Source organism: Ambystoma mexicanum, chromosome 11, assembly GCF_040938575.1.
Source record: "Ambystoma mexicanum isolate Mex_15411 chromosome 11, UKY_AmexF1_1, whole genome shotgun sequence".
Lineage (NCBI taxonomy): Eukaryota > Metazoa > Chordata > Amphibia > Caudata > Ambystomatidae > Ambystoma > Ambystoma mexicanum.
Genome location: NC_090934.1, coordinates 253,363,615 through 253,384,393, shown reverse-complemented (window position 1 = coordinate 253,384,393; position 20,779 = coordinate 253,363,615). Strand labels below are relative to the sequence as shown.

The window sequence follows — 20,779 nt, the reverse complement described above, 5'->3', positions numbered from 1 at the left end:
CGAAGGGGACGAACGGGATGGTTTCCTTGCTATGGTTCAGGATGGCAAGGATGCCATGTGTGAGGCCGTTCAGTCGGGTTTGGATTTGGCAGATTGTGTCAACCGGTCCATGGCGGCGAGCGCCTTAATGTGCAGTTTTGCGTTGTTGCGGAAGTCTGTGTTTGCTCCTGATGTGCAGTCCCGGCTCCTCAACATGCCCTTTGACGGTGAACACCTTTTTGGCAGCAAGGCTGACGAGAGCCTTGGGAGGTTGCAGACCTCCAAAGCCGCAACGAAGTCGTTGGGCGCTGCAGTTTGCCAACCTCCGCCTTTTCGTCCTAGGGGACAGCAATGGAGGGGAGGTTCCTTTCGCTATTACTCGTCCTTCAGTAAAGTGAGGGGAGCTAGTAGTCAAAGAGGCCATCGTAAGAGTGCCAGAGGTGGAAACAAAGGTACTCGAGGTGCCAAGGCCGCTCGGGCAGTTGCCTCTTTGCCCTCAGGCAACACTGCAGCCGCTTCCACTCAGTCATGAGGCCAGGTCCCATGGTTCGCCGGTTGGGGGAAGGCTGGCACAGCATCTTGTAGAGTGGCAAGCCATTACTTCAGATGTGTGGGTTCTGGAGATCATAACCCACGGCTACTGTCTTTCTTTTCGGCAGAGGCCTCATGACAATCCACCATGGAACCTCTCTTTGAAGTGTCCGGATCCGCTCCTTGCGCAGGAAATTCAAGCCCTGCTGGAGAAAGGCGCCATAGAACTGGTGCCTGTAGCGGAGAGGAACAAGGGATGGTATTCCCCTTATTTTTTGATTTCGAAGAAAGACGGGGGATTGAGACCCATCGTGGACTTGCGCGGTTTGAACAAACTCCTCAGGAAGGACAAGTTCAAGATGGTGACTCTTTCTCAAGTCCTCCAGGCCCTTCAAATTCAGGACTGGTTGGTGTCTCTCGACCTCAAGGATGCTTACTTTCATTTGCCGATCCATCCCAAGCACAAGAAGTACCTGAGGTTCGCGGTTGGCGACTCGCACTTTCAGTTTCGGGTCCTGGCGTTCGGATTGACCTCCGCCCGAGGGTCTTCACCAAGCTCATGGTGGTGGTAGCGTTTCTCAGGAAAGGGGGGATTCACGTCTACCCCTACCTGGACGATTGGTTGATCAGGGGAGCTCTCCCGAGCAGGTCCTGGATCATCTGTCCATCACCTGCCACTCCCTTCACAGGCTGGGCTTCTCCCTCCAATTTAAAGAAGTCCCATTTGACACCAACGCAGCTGCTCCAGTACATCGGAGCAGTGCTTGACACGTCCCTGGGGCAGTGTTTTCCTCCTCAGGTGAGGGCTCTTCACATTCAGCAAATGGTGCACAAGTTTCAATTTGCCCAGGATCTCCCAGCGTCCGAGTTGTTGAGACTGCTCAGCCTCATGGCATCCTGCATTCTTCTGGTGCCAGAGGCTCGTCTGCGGATGAGATCTTTGCAGTGGGCACTCAAGCTCCAGTGGTCTTAGTCCTCCGGCAGGCTGTCGGACCCTGTTCAGGTGCCGCCCTCGGTAGCCCGGGACCTTGTGTGGTGGGCCGTCGAGGGCAATCTGATGAAGGGGGCCCCATTTTGGCTGCCCTGGCCGGAGGTGACGATCGTGACGGACGCATCCCTCACGGGATGGGGAGCTCATGCCAACGAGTTGACAGTCAACGGTCGTTGGTCTCCGTCGGAGTCCAGACTCCATATCAATCTGTTGGAACTGAGGGCCGTCAGGCTAGCCCTGAAGGCTTTTCGCCCGACTGTGCGTGGAACGAGTGTCCTGATTCTAACGGACAACACAGTGGCCATGCACTACCTTAACAAAAAGGGGGGGCAGGGTCACTTCCGCTGTGCAGGGAGGCGATGCAGCTCGATTTCTGGGCCATCCAGCAGGAAGTTTCGATCTCAGCGGTTCATCTGGCTGGAGACGACGGCGGACGCTCTGAGCAGGCAGAGCACGATTTCTCACGAGTGGGAGCTGGCTCAGGAGATTCCCCTGGAGATCTTCGCCTTTTGGGGGACCTCTCAAGTGGATCTATTCACCTCCAGTGTCAACTGGAAGAGCGAAAGGTTTTGCTCGCGGGAGTTTCCTCCAAAAGGAGCCTTAGGAGACACGTTCGTGGTGGAGTGGTCATTCCCACTGCTGTACGTGTTTCCTCCAGTCCCCGTCATCCCGCCAGTGCTGCAGAGGTTAGAGGTTCGGTTCCTGGATGATCCTCATTGCTCCGGAGTGGGCCCGGAGGACTTGGTACCCGGACCTTCTAGACTTGTCCATCTGCCCTCCACGTCGTCTTCCCTAACGAGACGATCTGCTCTCACGGGGGAGGGGTGGGTTTCAGGTTCTCCATCCCTCAATCTTCACTCTTGGCTTCTAAACGGTTGAGGTATAAGGATTGGGACCTCCCTGAAGACGTGATGGAGGTGTTGCTCTCGGCCAGGCGGCCGGCAACTAAGTCTCTGTACCGTTGCCGTTGGAGAAAATTCTGCGACTGGTGCAGAGTTCAGAATGTGGATCCTTTTGAATGTGACATTCCCATGGTTCTGTCTTTTTTGCTTTCTTAGACCCACAGGGGCTTGCAAGTGGGGACCATTAAAGGTTACCTGGCGGCGCTGTCCATATTCAAGTGCTCGTCTGAAGAGTGTTCCTATTTTAAAATTCCTTTAATTTCGCAGTTTTTGAAAGGGCTCACTGTGTTCCCTCTGTCACCTTTTCTGTTGCCAGGTTGGGATTTGAACCTTGTTCTTAAGTTTCTTATGGGTGCTCCGTTTGAGCTTTTACATTCTTGCCATTTGAGGCCGTTGACTCTGAAAACTGTGTTTTTGGTTGCGGTTACTTCCGCTCGCAGAGTGAGTGAGTTCCAGGCACATTCAGTTAAGCCACCCTTTACTGTGTTTTAGAAGGACAGGGTTGTCCTTAGAGTTCGTCCTCCTTTTCTTCCGAAGGTGGTTTCGGAATTTCATTTGAGCCAGAAGGTTGGTCTTCTGGCGTTCTATCCTCCTCCACATCCTGGTAAGGAAGAGGAGAGGCTCCATAGGCTTGATCCTAGGAGAGCGTTGAGTTTTTCTATTTTGCGAATGTCCCGGGTCAGAGTGGACGATCAACTTTTCATTGGTTACGCTGGAAAGCGTTTGGGACAAGCTGTGACAAAACAGACTTTGTCTCGTTGGATTATTTTACTTATCTCCGAGTGTTACCGCTTGGCGGGTAAGGATCCTCCGGCTGGCTTGCGGGCCCATTCTACCAGGGGAGTGGCTGCGTCTACTGCCCTGCAGAGGGGAGTTCCTATTCGTCACATCTGTGATGCAGCCACCTGGGCTTCAGCACATACTTTTGTACGTCACTACGCCCTTGATTCCATCAGAGAGCAAGATCTGGCCTTTGGCAAGGCAGTTCTCTATTCCGCAATTTTGGGCATGCTAAATTTGTATTCTAAATTCTTTCCCACCTCCTTGCTTGGTACTGCTTTGGGAGTCTGTCATTGATATGGAATAAGTCAGAGGACCCAATCCCCTCGAAGCACAAGTTACTTTCTTACCTGGTAACGTTTTTTCGATGGGATGGTCCGACGACATATTCCATATCGCTCCCTCCCTGCCTTCCCTGCTGCAGAATTTCTTTTGCGATTGCAGCTTGCGTTCCGCAAGGCCTTGTGTGTCTGACTGGCAGAATAGTGGTGGCACACGTTCTGGGAAAAAACTATAACTGAGGCTATGGGCGTTGTGCGTCCTACTTATCACATCGGGTGACGTCGGCCGTCGGAGGAGGTCCTCGGGGACGGCGCATCGACGTCATCGACGCAGGACGCAGACGCCAAAGATTTTCTGAAGCAGCACAGCTGTGGACATTACCTGTCATAGATATGGAATACGTCGTCGGACCATCCCATCGAAAGAAGGTTACCAGGTAAGAAAGTAACTTGTTCTTTTCTAAAGGTAACAAGCTTACATGGAACAAGCTAAACGGGGAGTAATGTGTAACTGGCTCTTCATCTGGTGTGTTGTAGGGGAAATGATGTGATTCAGCTGTAATTTGTGGAGAGATGAGTCTGATGATGTACTGGGCTGAGAAAGGAAGTCCACTCAGAAAACCATCCACGCATATACACACCACTTGAAGTGTGTACCAGCCCAAGGAATATGTCTGACATTTAGGGTAGGATTACAGAGACAAGGCAGTTAATGTACTTTTTTTGCATTGTACTTGTCATTTCTATAGCGCCTTTTACCATTATAGTCTCAATGTGCTGGTACTGGGCACACCCTCTGTGGATCGAAGTCCAGAGTGTTGGAGGTCATGGAGTAAGATTAGAATGCGTGTGTGCATTTGGCCAAATAAGGCTTAGCAGGGCTGGCCAGGCTCTGACAGAGAGCAACCCATGTAGTCAGTCATGTGGACAGGTGCTGAGAGGAGTCCGGAGATGGTGCGAGTGCTAGAGACTCGCTATGTGATAAGCAGGCCCGAATTTGTCGTAGGTCTTCACTGCATTCTGATGTCAGAGGTGTTGAGGCATAGGCTGGTGTAAGTAGGCAGAGAATTATGTGACCAGCACGGCCACATTTCGTCATAGTCCTTGCTCTATTTTACTGTGTGCGGGTAGCTATGCCTGCGACCAGTGTCCACCGGAGTGGTGCGTTATACATACCTAGCAGATTCAGTCGAGATTTGTCGTTTGAGCGCCTGATCAGGTATTGGCTTTTTCTGTCAATTCTTGCAGCTGCCATAAAACAGTTGGCAACAGCGTCTGTCTTTGCGCCAACTATTTGCAACTAGAGGAGTATTCGTTGTGCTTTCAGGTTCTTCTAGGCGGATAGCGTGACGAGTCTACCCATATGTCGAGCGCTTACTGCACCTTCTCAATTGTTACCTTTACCATGGATGTCCCATCCTGTAGTTCATAAATGAGGGTTGGGCAGGTATTGCGCAAGTTCTTCCAGTGCAATTCCGTGGCTAGTTCTTGATTGGCTTCCTGGACTAATGCTTGAGAAATCCCCACGTGGCCTTCTGGCGCGAGACATGGCCATGGCACACAGTTCCATCCATGACCATTTCCTACAGTGCATCCCGATCTGTCCGATTGCTATGATGGTGATTGCATGACAACCAATTTGAGTGCAATTTGCCTGTTTTCTAGTACATTGCTGATGCAGTAACTAATCCGTTGACATTTCATAGTGTGAAAAATATATGAAGGGCTGTGTTTCAGCTCGTTGTGCTTGTTGGAAACCAGGGTCGTGATTGGTGTATGATGGGTGTGGTTCGGACTGCCGTGATAACGGCCGGCGCTGCCACGTGCTGCAAGGTCAGGTCCGCCACCACCTGGTGGTGAGTGTTCCTCTGTTTGGAACTGGGAATTGTAAGGTTTAGGGTGGGGTTTCAGGATACTGCGGCAGATACCCAGGTTTTGAGGACTTTTTTTTTTAAGGAAAGATAGTTCTCGCACGTTTGATGAGCAGAGGAAGAGTGTTCCAGATGGTGGCAACTGGGATAGAGAAGGCAGAGCTGCCAAACCTGCTGGAGTGGTAAGTGGGTATAGCGAGGAGGAGAGCCTAGCCAGATTAGAGGTTTTTGGGGGGGTTGGCAGTGGATGATTTTGTTCTAAAGGAACTCTGGTCCGTATTTTGGAGGGCTCGATGTGTGTTGCACATGGCTTTGAAGGTCGTTCTTAGGCTCACAGGGAGCCAGTGTAGTACTCTGAGTGCAGGAGTGATATGTTCTCTGGGTGAGAGGGCAAGGAGCAGCCTGGATGCTGGGTTTTGGATTTGTTGAAGTTTCCTTAGCTAGTGTGCTGGGGTACCGAGATAGAGGGAATTGGCGTAGTCTAGGCGGGAGACGATGATGGGCAGTATTGCAGAGACTCTTTGAGGATAGGAGCGCTAGGGAAAGATTTGTTTGCAGATGTGTAGGTTGAAGTGGCAGGTTCTGGATAGAGAGTTGATGTGTTTGGAGAGGGAGAGATCTGCGTCCATGGTGCATCCAGATTTTTAACAGAGGTGGAGGTGACAGGTGGGGCTCCAGGGCAATTGGCCATGGAAAAGGTTGGGGAAATCGGGGCAGTTTTGCAGCATATTAGGATTTCTGATTTGCCATGGTTGAGGATTAGGTGGTTGGTCGTCATCCATAGGTCGATATCTGGGAAGCAAGAGCCGAGGTTGGGAAGTGGGCATACTGGAGTCTTGTGAATTGTGAAAATGATCAGGGCGTCTGCGTAATTGTAGGCAAGGTTGTGTGAGCGGATGAGAGCTGGCAGTGGGATTAGGTAGAGTGTAAAGAGGGGTGATATGGAGGCTCCTTGTGGCACCCCTTTTGTGACAGGGTAAAGGGTGGAGGAGAAAGTTGGGAGGAGAATGATTTGTGAGCGAACGGAAATAAGAGGTGATACAATTAAGACAGAGTCTTTGATGTCTAGGGTGAGGAGCCTGTTCCTGAATATTGTGTGGTCATTGGTATCGAAGTCGGCAGATAGATCAAGCAGTTCTTTTCAGGTCGTCCTAGATTGAGACCAGAGAGGATTCAGTTCCACAAAGGGGTCAGAGCCCCGATTGGGCTGGTTTGAGGAGTCTAATGACTTCTGTGAAGAGGCCAAGTTGTTTATTTGCTGCAAGGCAAATAGTTTAGCAATGAAGCAGGTGTTGGAGATTGGGCAGTAGCTTGATGGGGAGGGTGGGTCGAGGCTGGGTTTTTTGAGTAGAGGTTTTACATGAGAGGTTTTGAAAGCCTCTGGGAAGGTGCCAGATGAGAGGGATTTATTTATGATTGAGCGAGCTACACTTCCAGCACAGGTGGAGATGAGGATCTTTTTTAGAACGGGTGATGGGCAGAGTTTTCCTGGCGAGCCTGAGGGTCAGCTAAGTGCTAGTTGTTTGCATAAATTAGCCTGGGAAAGAGGTGTGAATGAAGAGAAAGTTGGTAGGGGGGGCGAGGAAAAGTTTGGGTTTGAGAGAGGGCCAGATGTAGAGTTCTGAGCTAGTTTTGTGCTGATGGTGCGATGTCTTTCAAGCGCAAGGTTATGAAAGTGGTTGGAAAGTTTATCGCAGAGAGCTTGTGTGTTGGGTGGGGGGGGTGGGGGGAGTGGTCCGGCAACTAGGGAAAGTGGGTGCCCTGGGGAGGAGAAGGGGATAGCAATGTCTATGGCGGACTGTAGGGAGTACAGCCTGTGTGGTTTGTGGGGTACTTTAGGCGCACAGGAGTGTGCAAGAGGGTAGGAGGGTTTGATGATGGGCTGTGTTGACCAGGGCAGCTCGTGCTGCGCTGAGGGAAGGGAAGTGTGAGTTAAGTGTCTGAGGGGGTGGGGTGGCGGGCATTGCAACATTACCACGGTGGGGGTGAGGGTGAGTTCAGGGGTGTGGGTGGTTTATACTGCAAGATGTACACTGGGGTGTAAAGATGGGCATTGGGGTGTCACACGGTAGCAAGCTATCTTATTTCTGTGGGGAATGGTGTTGGACCGACGGGGTGAGTTGTGTGAGGCAGGGGCTGGTGAGTACTGAAGGGGTTCTGGAGAGTAGCGTGCCAGTGAGCTGCCAGTCGCCTTTTGTATGGTAAAATGTCACCTGCATGGAGGAGGCTGCTGAGAGGGGGGAGAAATTTGGGGAGGGTGAGGAGTGGGGATGGGTGTGGTGTGTCCGGGGCCGGCATGTCGGGGCGAGGAGTGAAAGCTAGAGTCACATAGAATCAACCTTGGCACAGCAGTGGAAAGACACTCGGGTTCAGCTTTGGCACAGCAATGGAAAATTACATAGTCAACTTTGGTAGAACAATGGGAAACACTCTGATTTCACTTTGGCACATTAATGGAAAACTGGCTAGAATCAACTGAAATGGAAGTAGTTTGTACAACGGGTACTGGGCAAATATATTGGGTTAACTATGTGAAAGATGGAAGTTACAAGCACTGGATTATTACTAGGGCATGTTAGTAGAATGTGCTTGGATGAATTCCTGTGTGTCTGGTCTACAAGACTCATTACACTTGTACATCTCACATGACTAACATTGTTGTGCCTTGATTTCCCCCTCACTAATATTCTACTGCTCGTTCCTTTCCCTTTATCTCTCCCTCATCTCCACCTCATTTCTTCTTCCACCGCTCCCCACCATCACATCCATCCTCCATTTTCAATGTTCTCACTCCATCTCTCCTTTTTTCCCATGTCCCTACTTTCCCCTGCCTTTTCAGAGGAAACGCTGATGTTCTGGAAAGGCATTGCAGATGTGGGACTAATGGATGAGGTTGTTTCCAACATACAAAAGGAAATGCAAGAATTGCTCAGAGGTGTTCAGGAGCGGCTGGGCCAATCTCTGTTGCAGGTGACTGGTAGGTGCTCTTCAACATCCATACCTATGTGCTTTCCTTTTGACCAATAAGTGCACATCAGACACTAGGTTATTTGTTAGGTTAAAAGTCCTCAACGTTGATTTAGTGAGTCCTTGCCATTTTTGTTTCTCTACCTCACAGTTAATTAACCTCATTTTCCCAGTGAGTCCCCATTCAACTGATGATATAACTCAGTGTATGTGTCTCTGGTGCTCCCTACAAATCCCAGGTCACAGACTCCCAAAGATAACTTCTAGTGTTTCCCAGAGCAGGTTACCTTGCTAAAGTTCCTCTGTGTACTCATTGGCAAATATTTGTAATAAATTAGAAGGTAGCACATTTTTGCTGCAATTTTATAAGTGTATAAAAGGCTTCTTTCCTGCAATCTCCATAAAAGTGGTGATCTGGATTTAGTAGTCTAGTGAGACTACACAATGAAGCTGTGTTTAACTGATATGCATGGAAGCAAGTTTGTGCTGTATATGGCGTGGCCTTCAGACTTCAGGTGGGGGACTGAAGGCAACCGTGACAATATCTGATTGGATGTATGAATGGGTGCCTACGATTCACTCCTGAATCCACATGCTGAGTGCTTTCCTGGTAAAGTTTCCAAGTTGCTCCTGATTGGGTGGCAGTCAAATGTTTGAATGGTGTAGTGTGCATAAGTGGAGGCTGGATGTGAATCCAGCCGCTGAAATCTGTGCAAGACTAGACTAGAGGACTCTGCAGCACACATTTGTCAACCAGGAGCAGCTGGAAGAAAGACGTACCTAAAAATGACTAAGTCCCTGCTCCTGCACTCAGTCTGTCCACAAAGAAGGTTGTAGGTATATGGTGGAGAGAGCGAATGGGAACGAGGGCGCTGCAGCCACTGCGCAGGTGCCAAGAAACCAGGACCACGCCAAATTGCTGATGAAAAGTAGACTCAGGGTTGGGGGGTGTATCTGACAAGACCACAAGCAACTTTGGAGATCAAATTAAGGGAATCGGAGAGGCAAGCTTGAACTTGCGAACAATGTAGCAGGAAGCAATACAGCAGAGAGATGGGTGCAAAGCACTTGAGCTGTTTTCAGAGCACTTCAGACATCAGAGTTGATCACTAGAAATAGTTTGGACAAAGCAGTCAGGCAGAAACAGTGAACAAAGGCCATAGGTTTGAAAGAAAAAGATATGTAGGATGTTTAATGGGAAAAGAAAATGAAAGATTCCAAAGGTGACTTGCATATTGGAAGTTGCGGTTCCAACACTTTTCATAACAAAACATGTGAGCACCTGTTGAAAGACGAACTCAACAGACTCTGGGAACTGTGAAACACAGCTTGCTCTGTGATCTTGACCCCCAGAGGCAATGTTTGGGGAGGAGTGGTTCCCCTGACTCATATAAACACACAACGTTTAAAAATATAGCCAATGAGTGGTCTGCAAGCTGGAACTTGGATCTCGCCGAGCAACAGTCACAGTGGAGTGTGGTGTTCAAGCAAGGCTGAGGACGCAATCTCACTATCTCAACAGCATAATCCAGGACAGAAGCTGATTTGCAGTGGGGACATCAGAAGCAAAGCTGGTGGGGAGCCACAGTGGGCATAGACAATCATGGGAAAACCAGGGCTTTGGTGCAGGGGATTGCTGACAGGGCCACCTGCTTCCATTATTTCTCGCCGTGGCCCATGATGAGTAATCCAAACACGTTAGAAGTGATATGGTCCGAACCCGACAGACCAATCCCATTGCCCCACTGCCAACACGCCCAGGCATTCACATGAAACCCTTGGTGCCCCAAATATCACATTGGAATTCAAATAGTCCAGGGCTAAGCCAAGTCGAGGGATTTGGGACGGAGATCGAAAAAGCATAGTTGTGTGAATGGAATCTGGAAGGAGGAGGAAAAAACAAGCTTGAGGGAGAGGTTGGAGCTGGAGCAAGGAAATAAGCAGATGGAAGAGAAAGTAGATGTGTGAGGAGGAAGTTTGTGTATAACAGTGTTAAGACGGATTTCTGAACTCTGACCTGGTGAGCAGAGGTTCAGAAGGCCTGTCTAGTTTCTTGGAACAGGGTAACCTTCTGGACAAGCCAGACCAATCAAGGTAGCTATGGCGGCGGTCAAGACTAGGTCTCAGGAGGGGTGAGGGTGACTGAAAGACCTCAATGAGCACACAGAGCAAAGGACACTTACAAATCACTACTAGTCAGGTGTATATATATTAAAAATACAAATACATTTATTTCAAGGCCTTTGAGCTTCAACACACAAATCAAATCGCAGTAATACTTTTAAGCCAACACAATCCTATCTAAATACATATATACAAGACCAATTGGGTCTAAAGCGTTAATGCACGAAATGGGTCCATAACCTAAAAGGGGAAGGAAACAGGCAGTGCAAATAGTCTTTAGTCCCTTCTGCATCCAACACACTCCTAACTAAGAGGCAGTCCAGTCCCTGAGGAGAGTGGAGCCTATCGCTCAAATGTACTTTCACTGCTGGTGCACGGGGTAGTTCAAATGGGAAAAACGGGGTCTCCAAGGATCTGTAGCAGCTCAGGAAGGTGGGCGAGGTGATGAAGAATAGGTTCCCACTATTCGAGGAGGGCCTCCACTTGAGGGCAGAGTCGATTACAAGAGTTGGGAATAGTTTGCTAGTTCGCACTAGCAATGGAAAGGAAAGGGGCCCTCAGGGGCCTCTTATGCGTAAAAATTGTTGGATGTGCTAGGGGCCACCAGTTAGGGTTGCGATTACTCTCCGAGCCCCGGCGCACTCCTGACCAAACTTCAGCAGTTGAGTTCACTTCGGTTGCAGGTTCAAATGCGGCAATCTCGCAGCTCTGTGGCTTTCATCAGCGAAGTTACAGCGTTGATTTGCCTACGGGACAGTGGCGATTTCTCCGCTCCTGGAGGATGGATCAGGCAGTTCCGCTGTAGCAGGCTTCAGGGCACAGAGGACCACAGCAGCAAAGAACTTGCAAAGTTCGTCTCCACAATGGGGCGACACTGCAACCGTGTAAACTGTGGTTCGGGCACACTCACTTTACTCCAGACCTGGGAACGCCAAGTCAACAAATTCAATGTGAAAGTGCTGTGAACACAGAGCTTGCGTTGTGCCAAGTTTCAAGGGCCTCCTCGAAACGGCAGTGGTATCAGAGCCCAACGTCTGGGTAAGCTGGTCAGTCCACTGGATGGCCCAGGGACGCTTCCGAAAAGGCTTACTTGCAGGTTAAGATGAAGGTGCCGAGAATAGTTGGTCCCACTATTCCAATGGGTCGAAGCACCTTCGCAGACCTTCTAGGACGATCAGATGCAGAGTGGTCCAGCAGGACAACAGTGGGCTCAGGGTGCCAAACCTTCCAGCGGGTCACCAGCGTTTCCTCGACTCTGCTTCTTAGTTTCAGGATACTTGGGTCCTATCCTTCGTTCAGTGAGAACTCCAGAGATCGAAATGGTATGGTTGTTTGGGGCCTTCTCTTATCCAGAATCTCCTTCGCGCCAAAACAAAGAGGAGCCAATGGGAAATCTGCTCACATACAGGCATACCATACGTGGACCAATCATGGACCACGGTGTTCCCAGGCATTCACAGCACTCCAGACTCTCTGGCACCCAAGATGCAAGAACCAGACGTTCCAGCCTACATCCTGGGGGCGCGCACACAAGGCATGCAAAAGCCTGCGAAAGCTTGGCGCTTTGTGGGAAAATGCATGCCCAAATAAGGACTGACCTGGGTTGGCTCGACCTGGTGAAGGGGCAAGATGGCCAAAGGACAGGACAAAGAACCTCGTGGCGTGGCCATTTTGGAGCCAGGCCACCTAAATGTGCCAAACGCGGTAATCGTGGTTTACCTGGCAAGAAAGGGTTAAAAATATGCAAAATAAGCTGCCACCAGCCCTGTCGAAGGCACATCTGCACTTCTCCTAAAAAATCCTTGGCGAGTATCTAGGGCCTCTGGAAATGACTAGAACCAAGTGCACTGTACTGTAAGGTACATTGTACACTTGTTACATGTTGCAGAAAAGTTGCAGCAAGGACTAAGGGGAAACAGTCTCCCAGTACTGACTGTCTTTAAGGGCATGTCAGTTTCCCCATTAAAAGTGAGCGAGAAGCCCAGGGGAGTGCAGCAGAAGGCTGTGCTCCTCTGGTAAAGTCAGACTATGGTGTACAGACATCAGCTAAAAGCTGGGGGTGCACAACTGGAGGGAAAATTACACATGAAATGAAAATCTTTCCTAACAGAGTGAGAGAATAGAAGCAGGAGCCAATCATAATTTCGAGAGCGGCAAACATGCATAAGCTGAGGAAGGGTATTTATTGTGCGTGGACCTAGCTTTGAAAAGCAACAGAGCGCTTTCCAATAATTGGGGAAGAACAAGGTGAGGGGAGCAGAGAAATAAGGGAGTGGGAAGCTAACGGCAAGGTAGGGGGAAGGTGGGCCATTTGTAAGCAAGGGATCTACAAGCAGGCATGGGAGGAAACAGTGGGGATCAGATCACCCAGCCTCCGGAGGGTGTGTGGGCCTATGTGTTGGGGAGGAGCCATTCCTTGAAGAGGAGGGTGTTGATGTCCTTCCTGAACTGTGTAAGCGGGGGTGTGAATCTGTTAATGGGGAGGAGGTTCCAGAGTCTGGGGGCATAGACGGAGAAGGCCTGTCTACTGGTTCTTTCCGTCCCGCACAGGCAGAGTTCAAGTCTGCACATGTTAAGTCTGTTGGATTGTAGGACTACAGAGATGCTGAGTTTCTCAGTGAGATAGCATGGGGACTTCAGGGTGACAGCCTTTTAGGTGATTCATCAGGATCTGAAGATGATAAAGGCTTGCAGTGGTAGCCAGAGCAGTTTGATGAGGGTCTGGTGGTGATGTCGAGTTTGCAGAGGCCTTTGATGGCTCATGCTGCAGCATACATCTCAGGGGTATCTGGGTAGTCGCCAGAAGACCTTCCAAAACGGCTTTGCCACCATCCGGGAGGGAGAGGTCCAAGCCTATCTGAAGTTAGTTTCAGGGATGAAGGGCTTGATTTTCCGCTGGAGAGAAAGTTGGTACCAAGCTGTTTGTGTCTTCCGTGCTATTTACTATCTGAAAGAGAGGTGTCTGTCGAATCCAAGGGACTTGGTGCAGGTGGCCATCTGGGGTGTGAAGCCCTGGGGGTGCATAGCAGGAAGCCATGTCTGGATGCCAGGGTGGTGTTCGTTATTGTTGGTCAGGAGTAGGAATTCAGTCTTGGAGGGGGTTGAGCTTCAGGTAAGCACTGAACGTCCACAACTGGATCATTGAGAGGAAGTTGTTGAGCCTGAGGATGTCTTCAATGGAGGATATCTTGAGGTAGAACTATGTGTCATCTGCCCTTGCCCACAACGTGATCAGAGTTGTGTCCTATATTCTTGTTGGGAAAGATTTTTTTCTCTGCTTTCCTCCTATAGACTTCTATGGGACACCCTTTTATTTTGTTTTGGCTGCTGAGCTCACTTTTTGGAGTTAAGTAAAGACTTAGGCTTTATTTATCTTGCTTTGTGCTCATTTTTATGGGGAAACCAATCAGTCCCCAAGACTATCAGTACTGGTAGACTTTGTCTTCCTTAGTCCATTTCTTGTATTTTAAAATCTGCACCCATCACTGTTAAGATGGATTTCAAGAATCTGGCCCGGAGGACAGATTTTTAAAATCTACCGTAGTTCTAGTGAACAGGGGAACTCTGTGGTTAGCCAAACCCAATCCAGGTAAGCATGGAGAAGTGGGCAAGGCTTAGTCTCAGGAGAAAGTGATGGGGTAAGGGGCCCACGATAATTCCACGCAGCGAAGCACACAGTTTAGACAGGTAAGTACAAACATACTCTATTGGTAATATCACACAATAAGTTATCAAACATATATGTAGTCTCCTTTAGGTTTTTAGGAATACATGCAATGACTTGGAACACTAAATTAAGGTAAGTATGAATGCAGTAGAATGAAACCAGTTCACAAGAAGGATATCCTAACTTTATAGGTGCAATCCCTATGGTGTATGGGGCCTTGTGCCCAAAAGTCACAAAGCTGCTTCTTGGGAAACGGGACTGATGTAGAAGGAGTTCTTGTGGTGGTGAAATGTTCCACAAGATATTCAACAACGTTGGAGGTCAGAAAAATTATATTCCTATCTTTTACATTCCTACTTTTAGACCTGGCAATCAAAAAGCAATGCAATGGAATAACCAAGGTTTAAACTCTGACGTCTCGTCCCCCTTCCTCCATACTGTATGGGCGTCCCTTCCAAGGGACGGGAGACAGAACCTTTTTCACCAGAAAAAACCTTCTTCCCCTTTAAATTTAGAGGCGTGCTGGGATGCGGCCCAGGGAGCATGCACTGCCCTGACTCCGCACTCCGGCGCCACACCTCAGTCCTCTTTTCTGCGTCGATGGGAACGGGCCGAATTCACCAGCGCTCCTGGGTTTGGCTTCGGCCATGTAATTCCATGTGCGGATACTTCTTCTTTCTCTTTTTTTTAGTTTATCTATCATTCAGGTACTCAGTCCTCAGGCGTCGCGCTCCTCCCCGGCGCATGTCAACTTCTACAGGGTTCAGCTGGTGTCCATCCTGCAACAGGCTTTTCCCAACTTCAGCCCCCATGCCCTCAGCCTACGTTGCCTTTGCCCAGACCATGGTTGACAATCATGTTCGGCGTGTGACTCGCTGTCCGCGAAGGCGCTGAAGAACAGACTAGCCAGGTGGAGGGAGCTCTTCAGAGGTCGCCTCCAGAGGATCTCAAGTACTTTGCGAACCAGGCCCAAGGTAGGGCCGATATTCTCCATCGCACCCCGCAAGGGAGACTCCTTCCCAGGGACTCTCCCAAGCGGGAGGGCCCGGTCAGGTCCTTCTACTTGTATGTGCACCGAGGCTGCTTCAGCTACCGGCCTTCGGGTTGAGGGATCCTCTGATCCTCCTGGGCCGTGGGCTTTGTGCCCCAGCCTCCGACGCCAGTGGCGACTCCTCCACTTCCACGAACGTCCTGCTGGTCTGGCGGAGTACATGGGCCTCCCCCAACCAGAGGTCGAGCAGCCGACAGAGGGGGTTCTGGCTGAAGTCATCACGCGACGCCCCTCTGCCAAATCGTGGATTCCTATGCAGACCGATGTAGTCTCCCTGGACAAGAAGGGCTGGCTCAAACCCCACTCGGCCCAGCCGGTCAATCGACGCATGGACGCAAAGTACGGGCAGGTGGAGGTGGGATACACTCTTGCTTTCGGCCCATCCTCAGCCACACTGTTTGGTGATTGCTGCGGCATCACTATACTCCAAGCCCCAGTCGTCCTCGGCCTCTTCCTCTGCTGCGCTGCTAGGCAAGGAGGAGAAGATCTTGGAGCCATATGACAAGAAACTCTATTCCACCGCCTCTTTACATCTACATCAAGCCAACACCAATGCCATGCTGGCTGCCACCAACCAGAGATTATGGCGGGAAATTGCGGACTTCCTCCCTGAACTCCCCACCCAGAGCCAATCACGCTTTAAGGCAGGGCTAGCTGAAGCCAAGCTGCTGGTGCATGACCTCATGGAATCTACAGTGGCTCATATCGATACCTCAGGCCGTGCCAGCTGTATTGCCACGGACATGAGAAGAACAGCCTGGCTCTGGGCAACAAAGTTCAACCCAGATGTCCAGGAGCACTTTCTAGATCTACCATCCGGGGGGCGGGGGGGGCCCTCTTCCACTCCTCTACGGATGAGGAGCTGGACAAAAAGAAACAGCTCACAAACGGCAAAATCTTTATCCATCCTTACAAAGACAGCAACACTCTGAAAGGGTCCATACATATGGAGGGTTCTGCAGCTTCCAGGAACGCAGATCCAGGCAGCCGGACCGTTCGCCGTCTGAGCCGGCGCAAGCAACAAAAAGGGGTGGGGGGGGGGGGGAGTAAGGGCTTTTTCATGTCCCCTCTTCAGCGACAGCCTCCGAGGGAAAGAAAGCATGACACGCCCCTTTCCGGTAGGGGGGCAGGCTTCTTCTCCATGCACATTTCTGGTGCCAGAATTTCGCGGACCCCTGGATTCTATCCGTAGTATCCACGGGGTACCACCTTCCTATCCAAGCCTCTCCTCCCCTCCCCTCCCACAGGTTGGGGACAACAACTCTTTTGGCGGAGATCCGGTCGCTTGTAGAGAGCCAGGCCGTGGAGGAAGTCGCAGCCTCCCAGCGAGGCTTTGGCTTTTACTCCAGGATTTTTGTCATTCAGAAGAAGAACCAGGCAGGCCTGAGAGTTGTTGGACCTTTCCACCCTCAACCTCTCCTTACACGGCTCTACAAGGGGCTCATTCAGCGGTTCAACAAGGGGCACATTCAGCAGTCTCTTATTCAAATCACATGTTTATCACATGGGAACATGATGAAATAGTTACTTTGTTTAACACGTGGGTCAGGCAGCATCTGTGTTGCTGTAAACGACATCCTCCTGCATATACGGCCGCGCCTCGGCAGTGCGAGATATGGCGTAGAAACAAAGTCCAACCAAGTGGGATCGCAGTAAACAGTACACTTGCGTGCACTTCCGGGTTATCTAATGTGTCACTTTTGTTGAAGGATAGTTAAAGCACAAAATCATAGGTAAGAAGAGTCTTCCAGGGAGCCAGGACAGCCAATACTAGCTGAGCAAAGTCTAGTTGAGCTGAAGCACTTCTTGCAGGTAGGTAAAAGTCTTGCACAATGTTTTAGAAGTCTTTGTAGAAAATGTAATCACTGTAGGGCCACAAGCTGAGAGACTTGTGAGGGGCAAAGCTGCGAGCAACTCTACAAAAGCAACCAAGACAAGTCTCAACTGAGAGCTAGTAAGGCTACACAACAAGAGGTAAGAATCCCTTGGTTTACAGTACCTTAGGTCTGAAGGAATTGGTTCCAGCTAGCTTCTGTTCCAGTTGTAGTGTGGCAGATCCTGTTGTTCCTGGGCCTCAGTCGTGGGGACAAGAGGGAGGACGTCTGGGGACTCCTGCACTATGGTTTGAAGGTCAGTGGCAGCAATGGGAAAACTTCAGGTCAGTGGCACTTCGCGGTTTCAGCTTCCCGCGAATAGCAGCACTGCGGTTCTCGGATACCTTATGGACTTTTCTTGCATCTGGGGTCGAGCACTGTTGAGGTGGCTCATGTTTGGTCAGTCCTGCCTCATGGGAGTCCGGAGGATCTTCCTGGAGCTCGGTTCTGACTTGAAAACGATGCACTCGATCCTGATTTTCCTCTGCCTGGCAATGGGTTGCTGCAGCAGGAATGGAAGTACAGCCAGCACTGAGAGGATGTCCAGACTGGTTCGCTTTGGGGTCGATTGGTCCCACCAACCCAGGTGAAGAAGTCGTCCTATGCAGGGCTTCTCTAGTCAAGGCAAATTCAGAGCTTCAGCACTGCAGAAGGGCTTCATTGGGCAAACCAACGGTCCAGGAGTTGCAGCAGGCGCCTCTTCCAAGTTCTTCTTCGGATTCCTTCGTCCAGTGGTCGACTCTGCCTTCCAAGCAAAAGACCTTGCCTTTTATGCAGCTTTGTCCCATTCATTCGCAGCCTACTGTCACTCACACTCCAAGGACAGGCAGCCGGCCAATCACCTTTGGGTGCATTCCTGTAACCAAGGGGATTAAGCACAGGGAGTTTTGGGCACCTCCCTCACTTCCTGCCCTGCCAGACACGCTGGAGCCAGAAACTGGCTTCAGCATTGTAACCCTCCAAAGGCAACACAAACAAAGGGACCAAACCTGGTTTGGCAGGCAGAGTAAATCTCAAGAAGGATCTTTCCAACAGGAAATTGCAAAAAAAGACGACCAGGGCCATTTTGACAAAATGGGCACCCATGGGTGCTTTACTGCAGTTGCAGCCCATGGTAGAAACGCACAATGGTAGGAAAAAGTAAACCACTGCCACCAGCCATTAATTGTAGAAAGGGTAATATAAAAATAAGATACTAAGTAACCCCTCCAGCACCCTCTTGTAAGATAGTGTGTGCTGGGTCTAGAAAGTTACAAATGTAGGTAAAGTCAATTTCACTTCACTGCTCTTGGAAATAGTAGATAAGGTATTTAGACCTGAGAGACTTACTGTGTCACTGCACTGAAGGTGCTGTGACAGTGTAAAAAGACGATGCCTATAGAGTTTGTTAGACTCCACAACCAAATGAAAGTGTTCAAATTAAAGAACAATACACAAGATAGTGGGAAAAAGGTCTCACTCTCTCCAGGTTAGAAAGTAAAAGGCCTAAAGTCCAGCGAAACGAGCAGGGGGTCTCTAAGGTAGAAGGGAATTAGCACATTTGTGAGAATTCTCTCTAACAGTAATCTTCCAGTGAGGTACTTGGGATAAGGTCTCCTTTGTTGTCTACTCACTGTTCTTGCTTGTCGTCTCCTACAATCAATATGCCCAGCATTATTCGGCACGCTAAGTCACTGTCCTTTTCCTAGAAAATAGACCATCGGAATGACCCATTCTACCGATTAAACCGGCTTTTATCGCAGCCATAGGCTCTGTCAACCAATCACAATTCACGAGCTTCCCTTGTCCAAATGATGCATATACTGATCACCAGATAGCACACCCAAATGTTCAAATCATGAGCACATCATGAGCTTGGCAGCCTTGCTCCTAAGATCATATAATTTGATAATTGAAACCTTCTGCAACGTTGCATGGATTTACTTTGTGAGGCTAGGAAACCCAATTCCAGGGCCTGCTGTTTTAACAAAGGGAAAGGTTTTGTCATTTTATGCAAAAAGAGGCACACCATTCTCACTGACTGCTCACTGCCAGACAGTCACATATTTACTTTACTTACTGGAGTCTGGGTCAGTGTTAAACTCCCTCAAGGTCCAATTGCACCTCTTGCAGTGTATACCATGTCCAAACACATGTTTTTTAAAGTGCCAGTGGTTAAACTTTTTTTGGAAGTTCATGCTTAAGACCACCATTAAACTTCTCACATGCAAGGGGGTTTTCATTGTGGCCATCACGTCTATTCAAAGTGTGATATTCAGGCACTTTCCTTGAACAAACCCTTTGTGGTCATACCCATTGGACATCCAAACATTTTCCCAAACTAGAGACACACAAGAAGGTGTTGCACACATTAGACATGCAAAACAGTGTTGTGGTTCATGGAGTTTGTCGTTGCATAGGCGCAACCAGTTCTTTGTCTCCTTTGCCCCAGGCCAAGAGGGGAACGCAGCTACCAAATCCCATGTTGCACGATGGATAGGGAATTGCATACAAGAGTGCTACAAACTAATGCTCAATCCCTCACATTTCACTCCAAAGAGGCACTCCACAAGAGTACAGGAGCCACATCGGCTTTCATCGTGAATGTTCCATTGAAGGCAGTATGCAAGGCAGCTACCTGGAGTTTAATCAAAACATTTACAAAACATTGTGTAGACCCACAAGCCACAGCAGATTCAACTGTGTCAAGCGATTTGAAAACATTTAATTACCATAGTTCCTTCCGACCTTCCTTTACGACCTTCAGGTACTGCTTGCTGGTCTTTGCAAAGCATGCTGGTGACACAATATTTGATGTAAGAAGCCATCTGGTGGTTGGAAACAGCATGATCTGACATGCATACCTGTACTCTTAAAATAGCATTTTGCCGCGTGCTGCTGAACATGCTGGCTGTTTGAGATTTTGAACTGAACGGGCATGACAGGTGAAGCCAAGGAGGAGTGGTGACGCGTCCTTGCATACTGGATCCCTGTTAGTCTTGTGCAACACCAGAAGTGCCATTGGCGTGAAGAAGAATGGTGTGTGGAAGGTTGTTGGGAGAAGAGTAAGGGGAGCCTTGCTTTTCTACTAATACCTCCCAGGTCGTGCATCTTCCACACCCTGTATCAGTGTTCGTAGCTTTGGTAAATATTCCTCAACCCCGCTTACACCGGTATAGAGGACGTTTGTTAGCTCTTAATTGTACAATGTGTAGTCACTGAAGAAAATCATCAAATTATTTTACTGGCTCCTCACGGAATTTCAATAAAATGAGTGTGGGGGTTACGACCAATGCAGTAAGGAGCAGGGATGTTTCTTCAGTAACAGCTGAAACTGAAGCACCTCCTGCTACTTCATTTAAGCCTTTAACACCCATGATGGAGAAGTGGGAGGTGTTGAAAAGGAAATGGTGAGATGTGAAGAGGAGATGGAAGTTAATGGATTGATACTCGAAAAAAGTAATTGTATACATATTAAAAACTTGGACATCACAACTTGGAACTATACATGATCCAGAATCTCTGGAAACATTTCTAAGTACTGACGATAATTTGTTATATCATGTTCAGGTTTGGGATAGGAATGAAAGAATGAGTCACAAGCAATACCAACTAAATCTCTGATATTGACAGTATGATGAATACTGTGGCGACATCCGTCCCCTCCCATGTAGCCAGGGGAAGGCAGCCGCTACCTGCTCCTGACCCTAGGGGTGGTATTCTGAGGGTGGATCACCTGGGAGGACATGGCTGTCTATGCGGGGGGGCGTGCGTGTGGTGAC

At 49.4% G+C, this 20,779-nt stretch overlaps 1 protein-coding gene across 3 annotated transcripts in view; it reads left to right on the top strand.

The window, feature by feature from the left end:
* Positions 1-20,779, top strand: part of GMEB1 (glucocorticoid modulatory element binding protein 1) — a 921,206-nt gene that overhangs the window by 736,745 nt on the left and 163,682 nt on the right. For all 3 annotated transcript variants that reach the window (XM_069622968.1, XM_069622967.1, XM_069622966.1), the window contains exon 8: positions 8,175-8,312. In XM_069622968.1, the coding sequence (XP_069479069.1) occupies positions 8,175-8,312 (138 nt within the window). The remainder of the gene's footprint in view (positions 1-8,174; positions 8,313-20,779) is intronic.